The sequence below is a fragment of the Neopelma chrysocephalum genome, unplaced genomic scaffold (genome assembly GCF_003984885.1).
Source record: "Neopelma chrysocephalum unplaced genomic scaffold, ASM398488v2 Primary Assembly neopelma1_66, whole genome shotgun sequence".
Taxonomy (NCBI): Eukaryota; Metazoa; Chordata; class Aves; order Passeriformes; family Pipridae; genus Neopelma; species Neopelma chrysocephalum.
Window position 1 is genome coordinate 4,468,999 of NW_020897725.1, and position 18,877 is coordinate 4,487,875.

At 34.3% G+C, this 18,877-nt stretch overlaps 1 protein-coding gene across 2 annotated transcripts in view; it reads right to left on the bottom strand.

Annotated features, from left to right (window-relative positions):
* The window catches only part of TAF2 (TATA-box binding protein associated factor 2), an 84,852-nt gene that overhangs the window by 29,310 nt on the left and 36,665 nt on the right, over positions 1–18,877 (bottom strand). For both annotated transcript variants that reach the window (XM_027684342.1, XM_027684341.1), the window contains 9 exons: positions 17,889–17,988; positions 16,153–16,238; positions 11,407–11,542; positions 10,314–10,468; positions 8,009–8,123; positions 7,799–7,908; positions 7,010–7,075; positions 4,845–5,097; positions 1,280–1,420 (listed from right to left, as the gene is read on the bottom strand). In XM_027684342.1, the coding sequence (XP_027540143.1) occupies positions 1,280–1,420; positions 4,845–5,097; positions 7,010–7,075; positions 7,799–7,908; positions 8,009–8,123; positions 10,314–10,468; positions 11,407–11,542; positions 16,153–16,238; positions 17,889–17,988 (1,162 nt within the window). The remainder of the gene's footprint in view (positions 1–1,279; positions 1,421–4,844; positions 5,098–7,009; positions 7,076–7,798; positions 7,909–8,008; positions 8,124–10,313; positions 10,469–11,406; positions 11,543–16,152; positions 16,239–17,888; positions 17,989–18,877) is intronic.

The window sequence follows — 18,877 nt, forward strand, 5'->3', positions numbered from 1 at the left end:
ATGACAGGTACACCCTGAAAAAAAGTACATCCTGAAAATCAGCAATTAACAAATTTATAAGAGCAAATCTCTGAAAAGCTGTACTTAAATAACTTCTGAAAGACTTACCACATGCTATCTGATTTTCAGATCAAATAAGCTATGTAGTTATTGCTCAATAATTAGTCACAATAAGAAAAATGTATATCCAAGAACAGACTCTCAAGTCAAGACACTATTAAAAAGGTAATGAAACCAATGAAAGACAGAAAATGATGATGGAATTAATTCTGAAACAGACACTGAATTTGGGTGTTTTCATGTGAACATAATGTCTAAGTTTCCAGTACCATTGAGACGTATAGAACCAACAGGGTCAGTGAAGCCTCAAGAATTATTAGCCAGACAGGTATTACTCTTATCAGGTATTTATTTTAGAATGAGCTAAGCAGATCTCTAGGCTCCACTCAACACAAATTTAGGAATCTTACTCTAGATCTACAAACTTGGGACATGAGATTAAAAAGGGACAAGAGTGTAAGATTTAGTGGTAAAGAATGAGCAGTGACAAAAAAGACAGAAAAATTTAAGAGAAGGTCCAAGAAAGAGATGTGGGGAGAAGGATAAACCAATTTTGGACAGAGTCAAAAAACAAAATTTGAGTTTTCTCTATAATCAGTGATATGAAATCTATGAAATAAGAACTCAATCATGCAATAATTATAAAGTGAATCTTAAGAAAAAACCATTGTAATTAATTTTGTTATCCACGGTTCAACCAAAAATTATAGCTTCCAGTAAAAAAACCTGTGCTAACACCAAAATAAGCTGCAGCAATACATGATGTTGACAACAGAAAGAAGAGGGCAAGAAGGATTATGAAGTTCTCTTAGACTAAAAAGCCCACCAATTTAAGATTTATGAGATTATAATTGCTATTAAAGAAAAAAGGCAGTTGCTGAATTCACGTAAAAGATAAAACTAGTAGTTTCCTTACAGTGCTATTTAAGAATGAGCTCACAAATAATTGCAAATAATTATTTTATGCACTCCATTCTTCTGAAGAAACTGTTAATTTAACTTGAGCTACTCAGAAAAAAATTGCTAAAAATTTTTTAATTGTTTTTTTTGCTAAGATGGAACAAACAGAAGCCATATGAAAAAGAATTAGTTACTTTGGATTTTTATGAAGGGGTAAAGCAGAATTGTGCTATCCAGGTTCGTGCAACTGTCAACTGTAGGAACATTTTCCTATTTTGACATTTTTTTTAAAACATTTGCTGAGAAAAATAAATTTTACCTTTTGCAGAAAGTAGCTTTGAAAGTTCATGAAGTTGTTGGTCTTCACAATGTTTGGACAAGTCTTACAACAAAACATTCGGGTAAAGAGTGACTTCATGGCTGGTGGTCCTGTCCACGTACTTACCATGGAATTTGCAATCTGAATAAGTAGGGGGGAAGGGAAATCATATTAACATGACCACTGCAAGTTTAGTTTGGCTGTAGAAAAATACACATTTCCCATAATCAAAAAGGATAATTGCCAAGAACATTCTCTCCTTTAAATAGATACTTATTTTCATCATTGTATTATCTTATATTAGCTAAGTTTTCACTGTCAGTCCCAATATATCCTCCTCTCTACATTAAAGGTAAATTTTATGAAAATTGTTCCACTTGGAAGACATCTGCAACTAATTATCTTTCCATGATAAACTTCTGTTCTTAATTATTTTCTCTTTCATATATTTTAGATGAAAATCCTGTGTTCGCTAAGCCAAGTTTTCTGACTCTACGGAAGCTAGTGATGGAAGAGTATTTTGCAATACCAACTTCCCAAAGTTACCCTGCCAGTAACCTCAGCCTAGACTATAAAATAGGCCTCAGCCACCCTAAGAATAAAAGACCACCCCTAAAGTGAAAGGCAAGGCAGTTCCCTCTAACTTTAATTGTAATTTACTAATAAAGACTGTGCATTGAGAACAATTTATTGCTATAGTCTGCTTGGGTTCCACAAAGACAAAACTGCTTTTTGTGCCTTCCCAGCATCCCGAGTTTCATACATTTGCTGTATGGAGCACTGAAAGCCTGCAGACAAGAACACCTGTGCCTGCTGATGGTTAATGTGCTTGATGTGTGTGCACAAACAAATGGGACCAATGCACCCTACAATGTGGCAGGAATTTCCATTGTTACAGATCCACCAAAAGCTAAGGAAAAATCTATTCTCACACAGAAATAAATTAATTTGATTATCTCCTTCTAAATTATTTAGCTTGTTTCAATTGCTATTACATACAGAGTAAGTGAAAGAAAAGCAAGAGGCTATCTCAATATGGGCACCAATCTGTTTCAGCATTGCTCTTCTGTAAAATGGGTGCCTTATTACTGAAAACCATTTTCCCCACTAAGTCAGGCTTCAAAGGGAAGTCAGGGGGGGAAAATACTGCACTCAGACTCGATGTTCCCTTTGCAATAACTGAAGTGTTCAAATTAAAGATGCAGGTATAGCTTTTTCTGTAAGCTACAACTACTCTTCCTGCAGAGGAAGCTTAATCCCAGAGACTGCTTAGAAACTACGATGAAGAACTTAAAACTGCAAACAGGAAATTTATGTCGCAGTGTCAGATAAAATCCAATCCCTAAAATATCTAAGATTGCTATGTTTACAAGATATTCACAATTCCATTAATATCAGGGTGTATATTTAAAAATATTAACTTATTTCAAGCATTTCATTTTGCAAAAACTGCAGATGAACAACTGTATTTTCAAGTTAAATCAATAATATATAAATCATCACCTTTACAGTACTTTTTGGTTTTATCATGTGTTCTGACTCATTTGAATTTCTCTTTATTGACAGAATCCAATTTTTCTACTTATTCTACTGATCTGTTACACACTGAATTAAATGTATCTGCACATTCTCTGAACAATAATGCAAGTAGCCTGCCTTCCTGTCTTGCATTATTTCTACTTGAAAAGGCAGCGGGTACACTCCATTTCTGCATCATTCAATTCAGTACAGCATAAAAAAGTGCACTAGGATGTAACTGTCATGCACAGCTATGAAACTCCTCAATGTTTGGGAGGGAAAAGTTTGTGATGGTAGTGTTCCTTTTTTAAACTTTATCGCATATCCCCAATACTGCAACAGATTCAAACTGGAAAATCAGCCTTCATACTCCTAGGAATTAATATTGTGACATTATTTTCTCCTTTCTCTGTATGTGTTATGTTTGTTGTGAAGGACTCTGCACAGTGTGTATGTGTGTGTGCACATACACACATATCTCTTAATTTCTTTATGGATGAGGATTTAATATGTCTCCTGGATACTCTATGGCTGAGAGACTGAAGTGCTGTTTTAACTTGATGTATATTGAAAAAGTGTAGTAAATTCAGTTTGATAATTGCATTGTCACACATCATTTCTCTGTATCAACAGGAATACACCAAGAACATTTGACAACAGTAACTGCAATCCAGCTAGAAACTGCAAATCAACAAAAAAGAACCCTCCCACCAACTAAACATGAGGGACTTGGTTTTTTTCAATAAAGAATACAAATCCTGAATATTTAAAAGCTGAGAAAATAAACACGGTTAATGACAACAGGAAGCTATTCCTGCTAATGCCCTGATGTTGGAATCAGTAACAGAATCTATTACACTTTTCCTCCCAGGTAACTTACATAAACATATGTACAACTCTGTTCTGCCATGTTCCTTCACCTTGATTCAATGTCACAGCCATACTTTCTGCTTGCCTTATAATCCTCTTTTCTGTAAGTCAACCACCTTATCCATAGACCCAAGATTTTCCATACAATTACAAATGAACAAAACCAGTAATGATTATCTGCAGCCCAATTGCCTAAGAATTCAAAGTAAAGACAGAAAAAACTATTGCATTTAAATGTTCTAACAACTGTTTTTTTAATATTTATCTGTGGGATATACACTCTTAGATATTCCAAGTAAGTTTATTAAGAAAAGCACATATTTTAAGTCAGATACTGGCAGCATCAATACCGCACATACACTGGCAGTTTTACATCAGTGCTTCATAATATTAAAATACTTTGTCAAAAACCCTTCTTGGATTTTGATTTTTAAAATATGGCCTAAGGACTTATTTCTATACAGGTACTGAATTATTCCCAACAGGTATACAGCAGAAAGATGCCAGTAATCTGAACTCTACGAATTGTCAATATGTCTTCACATTCATAAAAGTATGTCACCAACATGCCTTTTCAGAAACTCTTGTTCTTCTGTTTTTCCATCTAGCTGTTCTATGGGGCTTTCTAATTTTCATTCTTAATGTTAATTTTGTGTCTAAAACAAAAAGATCTTCCCTTTTCAAGGCAATTATTTGGCTTTTAATATTAAATTGTAGCCCAATTTGATGCTTGTTTTGTGACTCTATTCAATCTGAAACGATACAGAGCAGCAATGTGAATTCATATTAGCAAAGATGAATTTCAGCACTTCAGAGTTCTCAACAAATTGGCCAAGGAACTTCCCTGTAAAATAATAAAAAATACACTTTGGTCCTGAAAAAAAATTAAACAAAAGTCTTTTATTTCTGCCACTTAATGAAATCTGGAAAAATCCCTTGTGGTTTTCATGTCTGACATCTCAATTTTGACAATTATGAAAGCCTTATGTAGTCTCCATTTACAGACTAAAATAATACAGCTTTCCTTTCAAATCAGTCATGTTAAAAATACTTGGCAAATACATTTAATAGGCTAAATATCAAGCCATTTTAAGAACTGTGATGGGTTTTGACCCTTTTTCAAACATTTACAAAATCTAGTGGATTTCTTCCCTTACTCCCACCCAGAAAAGCTCACCTTTGCAAGGCAGAAGCAGGCCATCATTCTCACCCGGTAGAAACACTGTTCCTGTTCTAGGATATCAGTCAGTGCAAGACGTGATGCTGGAGTAGGGAACTTTTCCAATGCCAGAATGGCTTCTTCTTGTGCAACCACATCTCTCTCATATCGAAGCTGGTACTGCCACATGAAATCAGACTGTTCAAATTCTACCTTCCTCAGCACTGACATATCGGGGTCTATTCTTATCCAGAGCAAGGGGGAATCAGCACTAAGACAGACATGAAAAACATTAATAGCTTAAAAAATTTCAAGACTATACAAATTCCAAAGATGTTCTAACTTGCTATGAGTTATTTGCAAAGTATTTAGATTCAATGAACCATAAAAAAATCTAAGTTAGAAGGGACTTTGAAAGTCTCCTAGTCCAATCTCCTGCTTCTAGGATGGCAATTCTATAGCCTCCCAGGGCAATCTGTCCAAACCTATAATACAACAAAGTGAACACAGTGTTTTAGTATTTTTAACCTACACATCTGTGTTTATGGTAAACTACTGTATAATCTCAGTTTATTTAATTATACTTTCTCAGATGCTATAAGTGAGAAGCACTTTATCACCTTCTAAAGGTTAAGACTACAAAAAAAAAAACAAGAAAGAAAATCTGATGGTAAATACCCATTTTTTTTTATCAATAGATGTGAAAGTGCTTTACAACCACACACATGCTATGATGTTGAAAGCTGACAAGGGTAACCATGCAAATGATGATAAAAGTGAAAGTATCAATAGATGGGATTAAAGTTATCCTACATATAAAATGACTCAGCTGTATTCCATCTGAACAAGCATTTTATGCTTTAGTATTCACACAGCACCATAAATGCAGAAGTAATTTATGGGAGCAACAAGCACAAACCATGCAATAAATTCTCTTACTCGTTTTTCCACATAAAAGTTACAAGAGCAAAATACTGACACAGAATTAGGAGAGTGTTTGGAATGATGAAAAGAGCATCATTATAAATATGAGGTGTATGTCTTTATACATCTGTAGAATATCTAGAATTACCATCAAGATAGTAGCTAGAGAAGAAAGGACGGTGATAAAGTGTATACATGGGATTTAGAAGAATAAGAAAGAATGTATATGATATTTTTGGAGCAGAAGAGTCCAAACTGGACAACAGAATGACTGCATCACAGATTAGAAGGTTATCAGGTAAAGTGTAAGTCATATACCAGTTCAAAGGTCATTCTAAGATTATTAAAGTCTCAGCTCGCTGTAACGCAACATAACCGACCTGAACATAACTGATAAAAAATCCTCACAAATATTCATGTTTATTATTCTTCAATACCATTAAAAGACTATTCATATGTCAACTGTCATAGAAATGACAGTAATAACTTGCTCAATGTATATATACCTTATAAAATTTTTTCTCATCATATATTAGATGAGGTTAAACTTATGAGAATCTCCAACACTTTTAAAGTGACAAGCAATCTTCCCTTCTTCAAAGAGACACCACTGGTTTTCAAGAGCAGATTATTTACTTCCCTTGTTACAGAAAACAAGGTACCAAACCATGATTTTTGCAGGGACTACTGGCTCCAACTCAAGGAGGCTAAGGTGGGTATTTACATTGAGTAACAATTTGCTTCCAAAGAGCTTAACAGTTCAAACTGAAACTAATGCCAGTGTGAATTTCAGCATGAAGCACTTCATCATTATTTTTAATCTAAAAGGATTCTTTTGTAATTAACCATAGATTTCAGAACCTTGTGTGTCTTAGGGCAGTTAAATGGTCCTCATCAACAAAAAATGGCCTTACTTTGTTTCGAGCAAATTTTTGTTTACATTTTAGCTGTAGAGTCAGCTGAAAGGTATCATTGGAAATGTGTAAGAATCAAGTAATTTATGGCACCACCTTACCATGCCCAAGATTTTTTATAAAAACAGATTATAGCGGTTAACCAACACCTTTTACACTTTGCCAGCATTTCCTCAGCTACAGAAGAAAAGTCTCAAAGAAGAAAAAGAAATGTGGTATAGTCTTGAAATCTGCCAGTCATATACTGAAGTACAAGATTATTATCCAGTTCTTCAAAATAGCATGCTTTAGACAAGGAGAACATGACTCAGACTCACACTGAGAAATTACAACAAGCCAACTTACTCCATAGCAGAAAGGTCCATGTCCACCTCTTCTCCATTCATCAATGGAATCTTTTTCTTCTTATTTCTATTAAATAGAGAAAACAGAAAAAAAATAAAAAGTATTACTTACCAGACTGGCAAATATAAGTTTATAAATGGAGCATAAGCCTGCAAAAGTACTCTGTGTATTTCACCACACCAAAAAATAGTGCTGTCTCCAGCAAAAAGTATTCACAAATTTGAGCTGTGCATCCATTTCTATAATTTTTATTCCCATCATTTTTACAACTACACGCAAAGGTAGAACTTTGAGAAGCAGAATTCAAAGTAACTATGAAAGTGCATTAGAAAACTGAGAGAATCTATTTGGGAAGTATGTTGCTTTTCTTGCCCATTAGTTTTACTGAACAGCGCTGGCACTCTTAACAGAAAACTATGCAAGTGCTTCTTTCATGGATCTTCCCTTGAGGCACTCCTCTGGCCTACATTTGTCTTTTCCCTAATTTGTGATTCCCAATTGAATAATTTCATTATTTAGTTTTCATTCAACTCATTCTATATAAACAATCTCTTTATGAAACTTTTACAAAATTACTTATAATTAAGAACTGCATGTAAAATGTAAGATTTCTTGCTGTCCTTAAACAGTAAGAAATTCTATTTTCTCCACTTACAGGTAAACCTTGTTTAGTAAGATTAAGAAAATATAAACATAAAATTCAAAAAAGCATATATTTATGAACAAATGCACTGTATGTTTGCGTATATCTATACTAAAAATACTTGCAGTTTGTATTTTAGTTCTTACCTTCTGCTTTTGGAGTGGCAAGGTATATCATGTTTAAGACTGTTTTCTTCAATCTGCAATGTATGGTTGAATGAGCCATCAAGTTCTTGAACTGTCACTTTGAGTGGACCCTTCAAGTTCACAAGATTTTGTTATTAACATTAAAATCGTGCTTGTTAATGTATATATCAAACTTGTACGTGTAGGTAAAATATGGAAAATGGACCTTACCACATATTTCTGAGTCCCAGGAGATGTATAGTCTTGTTTTATTTCCAATTCCAATACATTCCGTTTTCTATTAAATGCAAAGCTACCATAAAATTTTACCACTCCACTCTGATCCCTAATAAGCAGTATAGGAATTCTAGTGCACAATGCAGTAGTTATAAACAAACATAATACTCAATTCTTTACACTTGGTTTATGCTTTTTTATTCCTAGAATTTCCTATCCCAATAAAATCGAGAAAACACGTTCATTCACGAATTTTTCAAGATTTTTGAGGTTTTGGTGCTTCTTTGGGTTTTTTTTTCTTTAAACAGTTCTTTAATGTCCAGTATTGTCTCTTATGGAGAAAAACTGAAGTACAATGAAAACTACCAGTAAGAAAAAATTAATTATGAAAAACTATACTGGACTCTACCACATCCAATGTCCTTGACATGCTCTCAGAGAAAGTAATCGAGTAAGATTTCAGTAATTTCAATATGGTTTGTTTTACTATATATTTTAGTTAAATGAAACCAAAGGGAAAATGTAGACATCAGTTTCTGTTTTCCACCCACACTACATTTAACTCAATTATTTTATTCCAATTTTTCAAACTGGGTCATGTGAGCATTCAGATGTGTGTGTGTATATGAGTTCACATATACATGAGAGTATACAACATGAATGATAAAAAGTAACAATCTCACTCTGCATTTTTTTCCCAGGCAATAATTTCTGAGGCCAACTCTTCCTGTGAATAATTTCATCATTCGTTGTCTGATGACAGCCATTACTGCACTTCATTTATAGTAAAACTAAAACAACTAAACAGAAGCGTTTTAGTCTAATGCGCACTTTCCCAAGTCTCCGACAATATAAGACAAAAGGAAGGAAGGAAGGAAAATCTGTTCTTTCATATCCTGACACTTAGAGGAGGAGCTTCCAGATTTAAAGATGCTTCTTGTTGTACACACTTTTCTCCCAAAATCTGGCCATTTGGCCAGATACATCCAACTGGTTCTGTTCATAGAGGCTGCCTTCATAAAGCTCCGAGACTTCGACATCAGGTACAGTTTAAGGCATTTTTAGTGGTTTCTTCAGCATAAGGTTTAAACTCAGCATCAACACAGCCCTCATTAAGAGCATAAGACAGCTCTAGTTAATAAGATCTCCTCCCAAACAACATAAAGACCTGCTGTGGTCTTACAGAGTGGAAAATCTATTGTCACAGGTGTAACAGTGTTTCAAGCACAGTAGGGAGGTTGTAATCATAGGATTAAATGCAAGTTACAGTTAACAGGATAAGACTTGGGGCCAAAGTCCATAGAAGCTGAAAAATCCCCAAATCTGAGAGTTACAATTCTTCCTTGCTTACAGAACAGATATAGTTAAGATTCATCCTGCTCAGACAGTAATGCTGACATTCAGGTAGAGCTGCAGTGGGAATATATGTACATACAGAACTTGTATTTTCCTCAAATATGGAAATTAGAATAATGTGTATTTATACTTCATGAATACTTCTGAGGCAAATAAAGTGCTAACTTCCCATATTACTCTATAAATATTAATTATACAGTGCTTTTTAGTTAGATATTGAGATGCATGAACATTGTTAAGTCAGCTCAGATAAATAATGTCTAAATATAAATACCTACTGTTGTTGTCTGTTAGAACAGTAAGGTATGTTTTTGCTGTAGTCACGTATGATTCCAGCCTGCAGTCACATTAAATAAAACTAACAATTAAACCTGTTAAATGGAGCAAATTCAAATTTACCCTCATATCAATCCACAATAAGAAACCCTATTTCTTGCCTAATATCACTGAAATTTGAAAAGTCAACACACAGAGGTTTATTTTACCTGAAATTGTAATATTAACACCAGCTACCAAGCTATTAAAGTGCATTGTAAACTATCAGTCTGTGCTTTACGTTACTTATTTCATGGGGATTTACTGGAAATCACATATTAAAATGCACCAGACTATAGCATTTTCCATGTCAGACTTCAGCATATTTCTGTGGGCAGTGTCCTCTGGAATCCCTTTAGTATAATTTGGCCTTAAATTCGCACAGAGTTCTTGTGCTTCTTTCAAAGTAAAACTTAAAATAATGAAATCCCTTCTAGTAAAGAACATGCAAAAAAGCCAGCATAGTCCAAAGGACTATGAAAAGATTGTGAAGTCACATATACATCTAACTCACAGAATAATGTACCTAACTCTTTCATACCTTTCTCCACATTCCTTTAATAGTACCAATTAAAAAAACAAATTCATTCTCCATATTAACAATCCAGACCAAGAATAAAAAGGATACACCCACTGCTTTATTAAGGGTTGGATGTCTTTGCCTGAGACATTTGAGATAGATTTCAAAAATCCAGATGTGGAAACCAACATCTGACTCCACATGTGTGACTGGAACTTCTGAGATGAAGCAGTGCTGGCCAGACTCAACAATTTGTTGAAAACCTAAAATGATAAAAAGTTACTTCTTTCCCTAAATACTTCAATATATAAAATAAGCTTTTATGTTTAGTTGCAGCTGAATTGCAACTAAAGGCCAACGTAACAGATTTGCAGTCTCAAATACAAGTTTCTCAAAGTTATATATATATATGCACACATAAAATCCATTAAAATCCATCAACTTTCAAAAATCACCTACAGTAAAACAGATCATTATCTCCTTTTGCAGAAATAAAATATTCATCAGGTTCTCTGCTGCATTTTCAACCTGACAACTACTTAAAACAGCTCTAGTACAACAATATACATGTTTTTCTGAAAAAAAACCCCAAACCAACAAAAAAAACTAACCTCCCCCTCAAAACCTGAAATTCATATGAAAATATCATTCAGTTCCTGACTGGGTATTTGTTTGTAGCACCCTATCTTTTGTAAGGCATGTCACAAAAGATATTTAGCAAAGAAGAGAAACTACAGGTCTGCAGAAGTTTAGCATTTCAGAATAAAATTACAATCTTCTATTCAACCGCTTCTTCTAATCTAAACATCTATGTTCCATCTAGCACTGATAGTTTTATACAGTGGAGAGAGCAGAAGCTGGATTCTCATTACTTTCATTATTTATAATTTCATGAGATTAGCTCACAGCAACATCAGTTACGGCTCTCAGTTTTAACAACCCAAACCAATGAAATACCCTAAGATTAAAGAGAATATGAAATATATAAAAAGTATTATAAGATATGCATAAGAATAATAGCTAACCTTATCCCAGCACAAATGACCTACATTTCATGTTTGTTCAGTCCTCCTAAAACTGAAACTACAAATGGAATCCTATGACAACCTGTTTTGTTCTTCTCTATACTCCATTTAATGATTAGAAATGCAATTAAAGACAGAAAGATTTCTACATTCCGCATAATCATTTAAATACCTACCTGTAACATGAACTCCATGCTAATTCTGTTCTCAATAAGTCTCATAACAAGATGTGCTTTACACTGGAACATAGTGTAATACTCCCAGGACAGTGTATGAGGGTGTTTGATAGAAAAATGTAAATGTGACGCAGGGCTGAAAAAAAACAAAAACAAAACAGCTCTCTATTTGCCATTTTATTGAATGAAACTTAAAATGTACCTAGCACAAAGCTTAGAGTTGTACCAACAATTACTTAAGATGTCTTGTGCAGCTTTAGTTATAAATAATGGCGTGCTTACAATGACCAGTCATTTGTACAGAGAGGTGACAAGGGTGTTATGTATCTGGAATCCAGCAAGTACTGGATGGAGACTAATGGCACACAATACCTGCTGTAAAGACAATGGTAGCACTAACAAACTGAGCAAGGAATCTGTGATTTTTTTGGAAATTACTAATGAATCAACGTTCTTCTTGCACCACTTCCCTTTTAAGAGTGACTGTATCTAGTAAATATTTTGGATTTAAATAAATAACTGCTGCAACTAAAGAAAAGTAGGAGTTTTACAATTCACAGCAGACTTTCATGTGATGAGCCAAAGCAATTGTTTTCTCCTTATTTTAGTTAGCAACTTTATCTTTCAGTACTTTGGCAAACTTGATATCTTCTAAATCAGATAACATGCCAAGAAGGACCAGGCAGAGCATCACATTACAGCTACCACACTGTTTCCATAATTTGAACTATCTGTGGTGTTCCTTCACATATACCCTTTATGACTATAAGCAAAACATTTTAAATGCTTTAAGTTCATTCCGTATCAGAAGACAAACAAATGGTGAAAACCCCAAAACTTTAAGGAACAGAACTAATTTCTCAATAGCCTTAGTGGCCGTACAGCAATAAAGCACCAAAAGACTTTAATTTTGATGAAAATTAATTTTCTCCACCAAGTTTTACATTTCAGAACACAAGTATTCTGACTTGTAGTCCAGTTTCAAAGTAAAAAAGTAGCTGTAATACAGAATGCTTGAGAAAAATAAGACTTTTTTTGCCTCCTTTCAAGGAAGCTACTCCTCTTGAGAAGTACAAAAATTAAAAGTCTGACTTAATTTTATTGATGAACCAAGTCTGTGGCAACTCTATGTTGTTGTGCTATGTTTTTTCTTTTATTTTTTTTCACAGAGCATTTGAGTTTTCCATGAATGAATAACAAACATCTGAAGAAACTGTACCCACACCATGTCAGGCCAACTTCTTAAGAAGTGGAAATCCAGACTTATTTTATGCTGGTTGGTGGTTAATTAGAAATTGGTCATTGCAACATTGAAATGCCAGTAACTTAAAATTTCTGGGCTCAAAACTGGATTCTTCCCCTGTGATTCTCACTTACAGATAACCTAACTAAACCATTTCCAGATGAACCAGACACCAGAATTGTCCAAAGACTTTAGAAGGCACAGCAATACAGAATGAAATGATTTACAGATTGTAATGATCAAAGGTAAGTGCTCTAAGCAGGAGTTCATGCCAGTTACCTCAGGAAGAGACTGCTCTCCCAAACTTTCAAAGACCTATTAAACAAACCATTTTAACTTCGACCAATCTTTCCATGCAGTTGAAAGACGTATTGCAGCAAGTATTCCAGCAGGACAGGACCAGCACTTAGCTCCTTATCTGCAGCCCTTAAGATTTCAGGAGATGACAAAAACCAAGGCAGCTGCAGTACCTTAATAATTTTTCCATCTATTTACTGGGAGACTCCCTTTACTTTGCTTATGAATATCTGTTGAAACATCTTAAGAAGATACAAAAAGAAAAGTATTTCTAAATCTAAGCAAGTACTAAGCCCTAATCTAAGCCTTTCTTAGGTACAGTAATTATATGAAAAAGAAGTACATAGGTTTACTCCTTGCTGTTTCTAGTTGATAAGCAAGTTCTCTTAATCACAATTCTCCTGTTATTTTGGATAATTCTCTATTCTGAGGTAGGGAAGGTTTAGCAACAATCAAAGAATTTAAATTCAAGGAGGAAACTGAGGTTGTGGCTCAGACATTATATAATAATTTGGTCTCAGTATAAAAACTATTTATCCAGCTTCAAATTATACAGTTGATTGACTCTAGTAAAATTCTTTTCTTGCAAATTACAACCAAGCCAGGACCCACATTCTTGGCCTTCTTAAAGTTAGTAAGTGTTGATTGATTTCGGTACTGGTTACATTAGTTAACTGCAAAACAAACTTTGCATTTGACAGTTATATTCTGTAGTTCATTCAATATTAGCACATTTTTTCAGATAATATTTTTCTTCAATCATTATACTTCTAAAACTTTTATTGAATTGGTACCAAATGAGAAAATTAGCAATATGGACCCAGAACCCTTGTCAAAGTGGAAATTTATAATGATCATGCTCTTGAACACAAACACACTCCTGGCACTCAATATGGACCTGTTAGTAAGTTTCCTGCATATGAAATATATCTGTACAAATTTCTTCAACTTTTTAATTTTTATAGTAGGGTGGTAGCAGCAGAATCAAAATTGAATAGAACTAAAGTCTGAGAGAGGAGAACACAAAATGAAAATGTAACACACAAAGCTTTGTTCTGAAGCTTTCATCCACATAGCAGTTAACCTGCAGTTTCCTTTCCTTCACTTGCTCAAGGTCTGGGATTTTGTCTTTTAGAACAAGGGCTCTGGAGAGCAGTGTCTGTGTTACACCAGACATAAACAGGAAGAACCTGTAAGACCTGTGTTTTGCATAGAAATTAATTCATGTGTCTGAAAGAAGGTGGGTTTTTTCCTCCTCGATGATTTATTACCATATTCTACTTCTAATTTAGTTAAAAAAGATTATTAATTAATGCAAATTTTCTTCACATTATTATTAGTTAGAACTGCTGTACCGCAAATATGTTTGGCAGAAAACTGTATCATAACAACAAGAACAAAGAAATGCATAGAATATGCTGGAGAAAAAATGTCGTAGACATCATTATGAAAATACTTCCCCTAAATACAAATCACCTACCAGAGTCAGGAACATATATTTAATTTACATACAAGGGAACTTAGCAATCTACAAGAAACAGCAAGTTGTAATTTATATGTAAGAGATGTTGTGGTTATTACTAACAAGCTGTAATACAGTGAAGTAGTAAAATAACTGTAGAAACACAGCGTCCAATAATACATCACATAGAGGAAACACATTTATGAGCATCACGATAAGATTTTGTCAATTATTTGTGACCAATTCTAGAATAAATATGATGAAATTAATAAAATTAACAGTTACAAAGTGACTCTGATTTTAGTGATTTTAAACATGTGCCCCTTATCTCTAGTTTCATCTGATCCTATTACTGTGAATTTAGGTTCTCTGTATAGGTGAGTATGCTGCTGAATTGTAATGCTGCCAATTAAAAAGCCTGCCAAGACTTCATTTCCCAAATTTTCTTAAAAAAAAGATGCCATAAGCAACAGCATGCCATAAAATGACTGTTGCTAACTGTAATTTGCTTTTCAGATGTACATATAACAAAAGCACCCAGGTCCTTGGTCTGCATAAAAGAAAGAACAGGACAGTAAACTAAATCAATATCCATCATGAGCAGACAAACAAACTGAGTAACAGCTTGGCATGCACATACAAGTTGCATCTGTGATTGTCAACAGCCAGAGAACATGGTCATTGCTGAGGGTTCACCTGGCTGTGAAACAAGCCAACATGTCCTATTTCTGACTTCAGAAAACACTTTCTTCATATCTCAAAAAAAAAAATCACCATTCAAATTTTAAATGGGTGATTTTCATAATTCATTATTCTAAATCCAGAGTTTTAATTTTAAATTAACAAAATCTGGATTTACACACAATCAAATGCAAGAGAACCACTGTTATATACTTTTTGGTTGTATTTTCACAAAACAGGGGCTTCTGCTGCAGTAAAGACAAGAAAGTCACATATTCTGCCACTCTACCTGCACAGGCTCAACCTCACAGTTTTGCATATGCTGCTTGTGAGTTTACAAAGAGCAACTCCTTGTGAGACTGTGTCACAACTAGATCAATTTATGTAACAAAAGTAAAACCCAGCAAAAGCTTGTCACTGAAATCCAGATAAATTTTACTGATCTGACATCTAGTAATATTTTTCTACCTCCAGTGGTTCAAGTTACTCAGTGGGTAGTAGCATTGGAGTATTACAATACAGGTAAGGGGAATAAATTTAAACTAAAAATACTGAAGCTACAGTTATTGGGAAAATACAAATCCACTGGAAACCAATAGTTCTTTACAGTACACTGATCTAATACTTTTTTCCCCAAAATATATTAAGAAATCTCAGCGTAAGATTAAAGGGTGATATCTGAGAGTGGTTAAGAAAACAGAGCAAAGAAAGAGAAAGCTGAGGATACTGTAAAAAGCCTGAAAACTACTAACCACTCCAGAAATAGCTCAGGTCAAAATTCTGGCATTGTATTCTTCTCTTATCCTCTTACTAAAAAGCAGTTTCGTAACAGCATTAAAAACATTCATTATACTTAATTCCCTTTGAGATTTAAAGTGAAAGACAAATAAAACCACAGTTATTACAATATTCTCAAGATGTACTTTATGAGACTGGTAATACATGCCTTGGGCAGCTCAAGATCTTCAGCCTTTGGCCTTGTGCTACACAACACACCCGAGGCATATATTAATGGCCCCATAAAAACATACCCTTCAATGACTTGCAGCTTAAATAAACATACTTGTCTTTCTCTTTTCCTCCTCCGAATATTGGATGCAGTAAAACTCCACCAGTCTTCAGTTCATATGCCACTATTTGATCTAACTCCTAAGAACAACAACATACGTAAGCAAGCATATTTCAAGAGCAACTATTTAAAGAAGACAAGAAAGCTTTTAATATCATTGTTCAAGCCATACCTCCTAATTAACCATATTTACAAAGAGAGAGAATATTTTAAAATCGGGGATATTCCTTGCATGACAAACAATAATAAAACAGTAGAAATTAGCAGTTAATATTTGTTTTGGGTCTGGACAGTGGGTCAACCCACAACAGTGGGTCAACCCACAACAACACTGAACTACATTATAGTTAAAGAGTATTATTATTCAATAAATAAGTTGTCTCTGACCAAAAGAAATAAGGGTAATCAGCATTTCCTTGCAGCAGAGAGCAACTACACACACACACACACACATACATACATGTATGTATGTATATAATATACATAAATAAAATTAAACAAATATTTAAAATATGAATATATATATATACACATCTGGCCCAAGCTCTGCACAGTAACATGAATCTGAATTTGTGTGATGCTGTGCCCATGTTAACAAGCACACTTTAAGGCCAGATGTTTGCATGGGCTCACTGTCACTCAACAATCAACATGAATCAAATCAGTGTAAACTGATGTCTGTCTGCAACCCAACATTACTTAAAGAATTTTCAAATGTTGATATGTATTGATATTTATTGATTCATATAAACTTACACACTTTCATACACTGGTCACGCATTCAAAGAAGGAAGGGCAGAACCGGAGGCTGTGACAGTAGCACCTCTCAGTTCCACATGGATGCCCTTAGCAACTCATGGGGAACAACACAGCAGTGAACTCTGCAACAGACCTTCACCCAGTTCTGCTGTTCTCTGTAGCATCCACACCTTTAGCACAGACAGCACACGACTGGTGAGTTGAATGAACATTAGGCAGATAAGGATACGGTATTGGGTCCCCATGTTAGCAAGGGGTTTTAATGGAGCCCATGGGGTTAGGAATTTAATTTTATGGAATAGGGAGAGCAAGAGAATGTGAGGAGAGGCAGAAGATACACATCTTCCTGTGAACGAATGTTACTGACAAAGAATGAGGAGTCACTGCTGCTATCACTAGAAAGTATCTGTGTCAGAGCATTAAATTTGAAAATGTAAGCTATAGACAGAAATTTCTTTTCCAGGAAAAGAAATCCCTTCAACGGGAATTTTTTACTGTTTCATTATTTCATTTAGCACTTCAATGATATTAAAAGATACCTGATCCACTACTGATCCAAGCTAATACTGGAGCCTTTCGGAGCTATATGGATGGCCATCACAGTATAATGAATGCACCAAATACATATCCGTATGAATCCTATATTCTATATATTCAAAAAGTAACACCTTTTTTGACCTTTAGTTTTTGGTGCAAAAGTCCAAACAAAAAGAGGAAAACTAATTGCACAGAGAGACAATGAAAATTATTATTCATTATTCATATGGCAGTCAGAAAAATGTATTTTGGTTCCTATGTTTGGTGTTTTTCCTTGCAGAAAGTGGTAAAAATATTTTAGCTCTAAGTTTTGTCACTACTAAACATGTCTTTAGATTGCAATGCAAAGTTGTTTTATATTCTGGTTTTATACTGTATCTTCTTTGATGCAAATTATTTAAAAGGTATAGAAAATGCTACTATTATGATGTTACCTGTTTAATCCAGTGGCGATACTCATTAACACCAAAGGTTTTTTTCATCCAAAGGCCATAAATGTAACCAGAGATTCCCTTTAGCACCCATTCATCTGACCTATAATAATAAAGAAGCATGAATTATATCACTTCAGAAGACATTTTGTAGGGGATGGTATTTTTTACCAGCTCAAAAATAGCCACAAATTTCAACAGGTTATATAACTTCTCTAAGTCAATAGGAGTCTGATGAGCTGTGAACCAATTTATGGATTTTGGCACCTGGATGGGACCAATGAAAGTGAAAAGTCAGTGAAAACTGAACTTTTACCACAGAAATCCAGATTAAAATATAAACCCAAACTATTTTAGCTGAAATAATAACAATAAATGGGTGGAAATGGACACTAAAGCTAAAGCAACTGCCAATCTATATGATCTTATGTCCTTGATAAACATCTCAATGCAGAAGATTTGGACAGCAAGCCAACAAAATATCTATCTCACAATTTGGTGGACACCCATTTAAACACATCTTCTGTGAGTTATGTTCTAAGAGAGAAAAATAGGGACAAAAACTACAACAAGAACAGAAACTAGAATAATAAACAGAAGAATGATACAAAGGGTACAATGAAGTGAATAAAACAAGAATATATAAAAAGGGAATCATTATGAAGGACAGAAAAAATTGTCTTCACCATGGAAGTAGGCTACAAACAAGGAAGAGCAAGAGAAACTACTATAGAACGAACACCAATTTAAGAACATGTTGATTTCCTTTTTTTAAGATAAAGATACTCTGGGACATATACTTTTGTAATGAAAAAAAGTAGTGGGCTAATTGTCCCCAATATATAAAGTGTATGCAAAAGGCTTTAAAATAAATATTCGTCATAACTACAAGAGCCAGCTGGGGAGATTTTCTGAGCGATGAAGTTATAGTCACCTTAGCAGGAATTTTCCTGTTTGACAATAATTTCTGCATTGCCCTCCCTGAACAACTT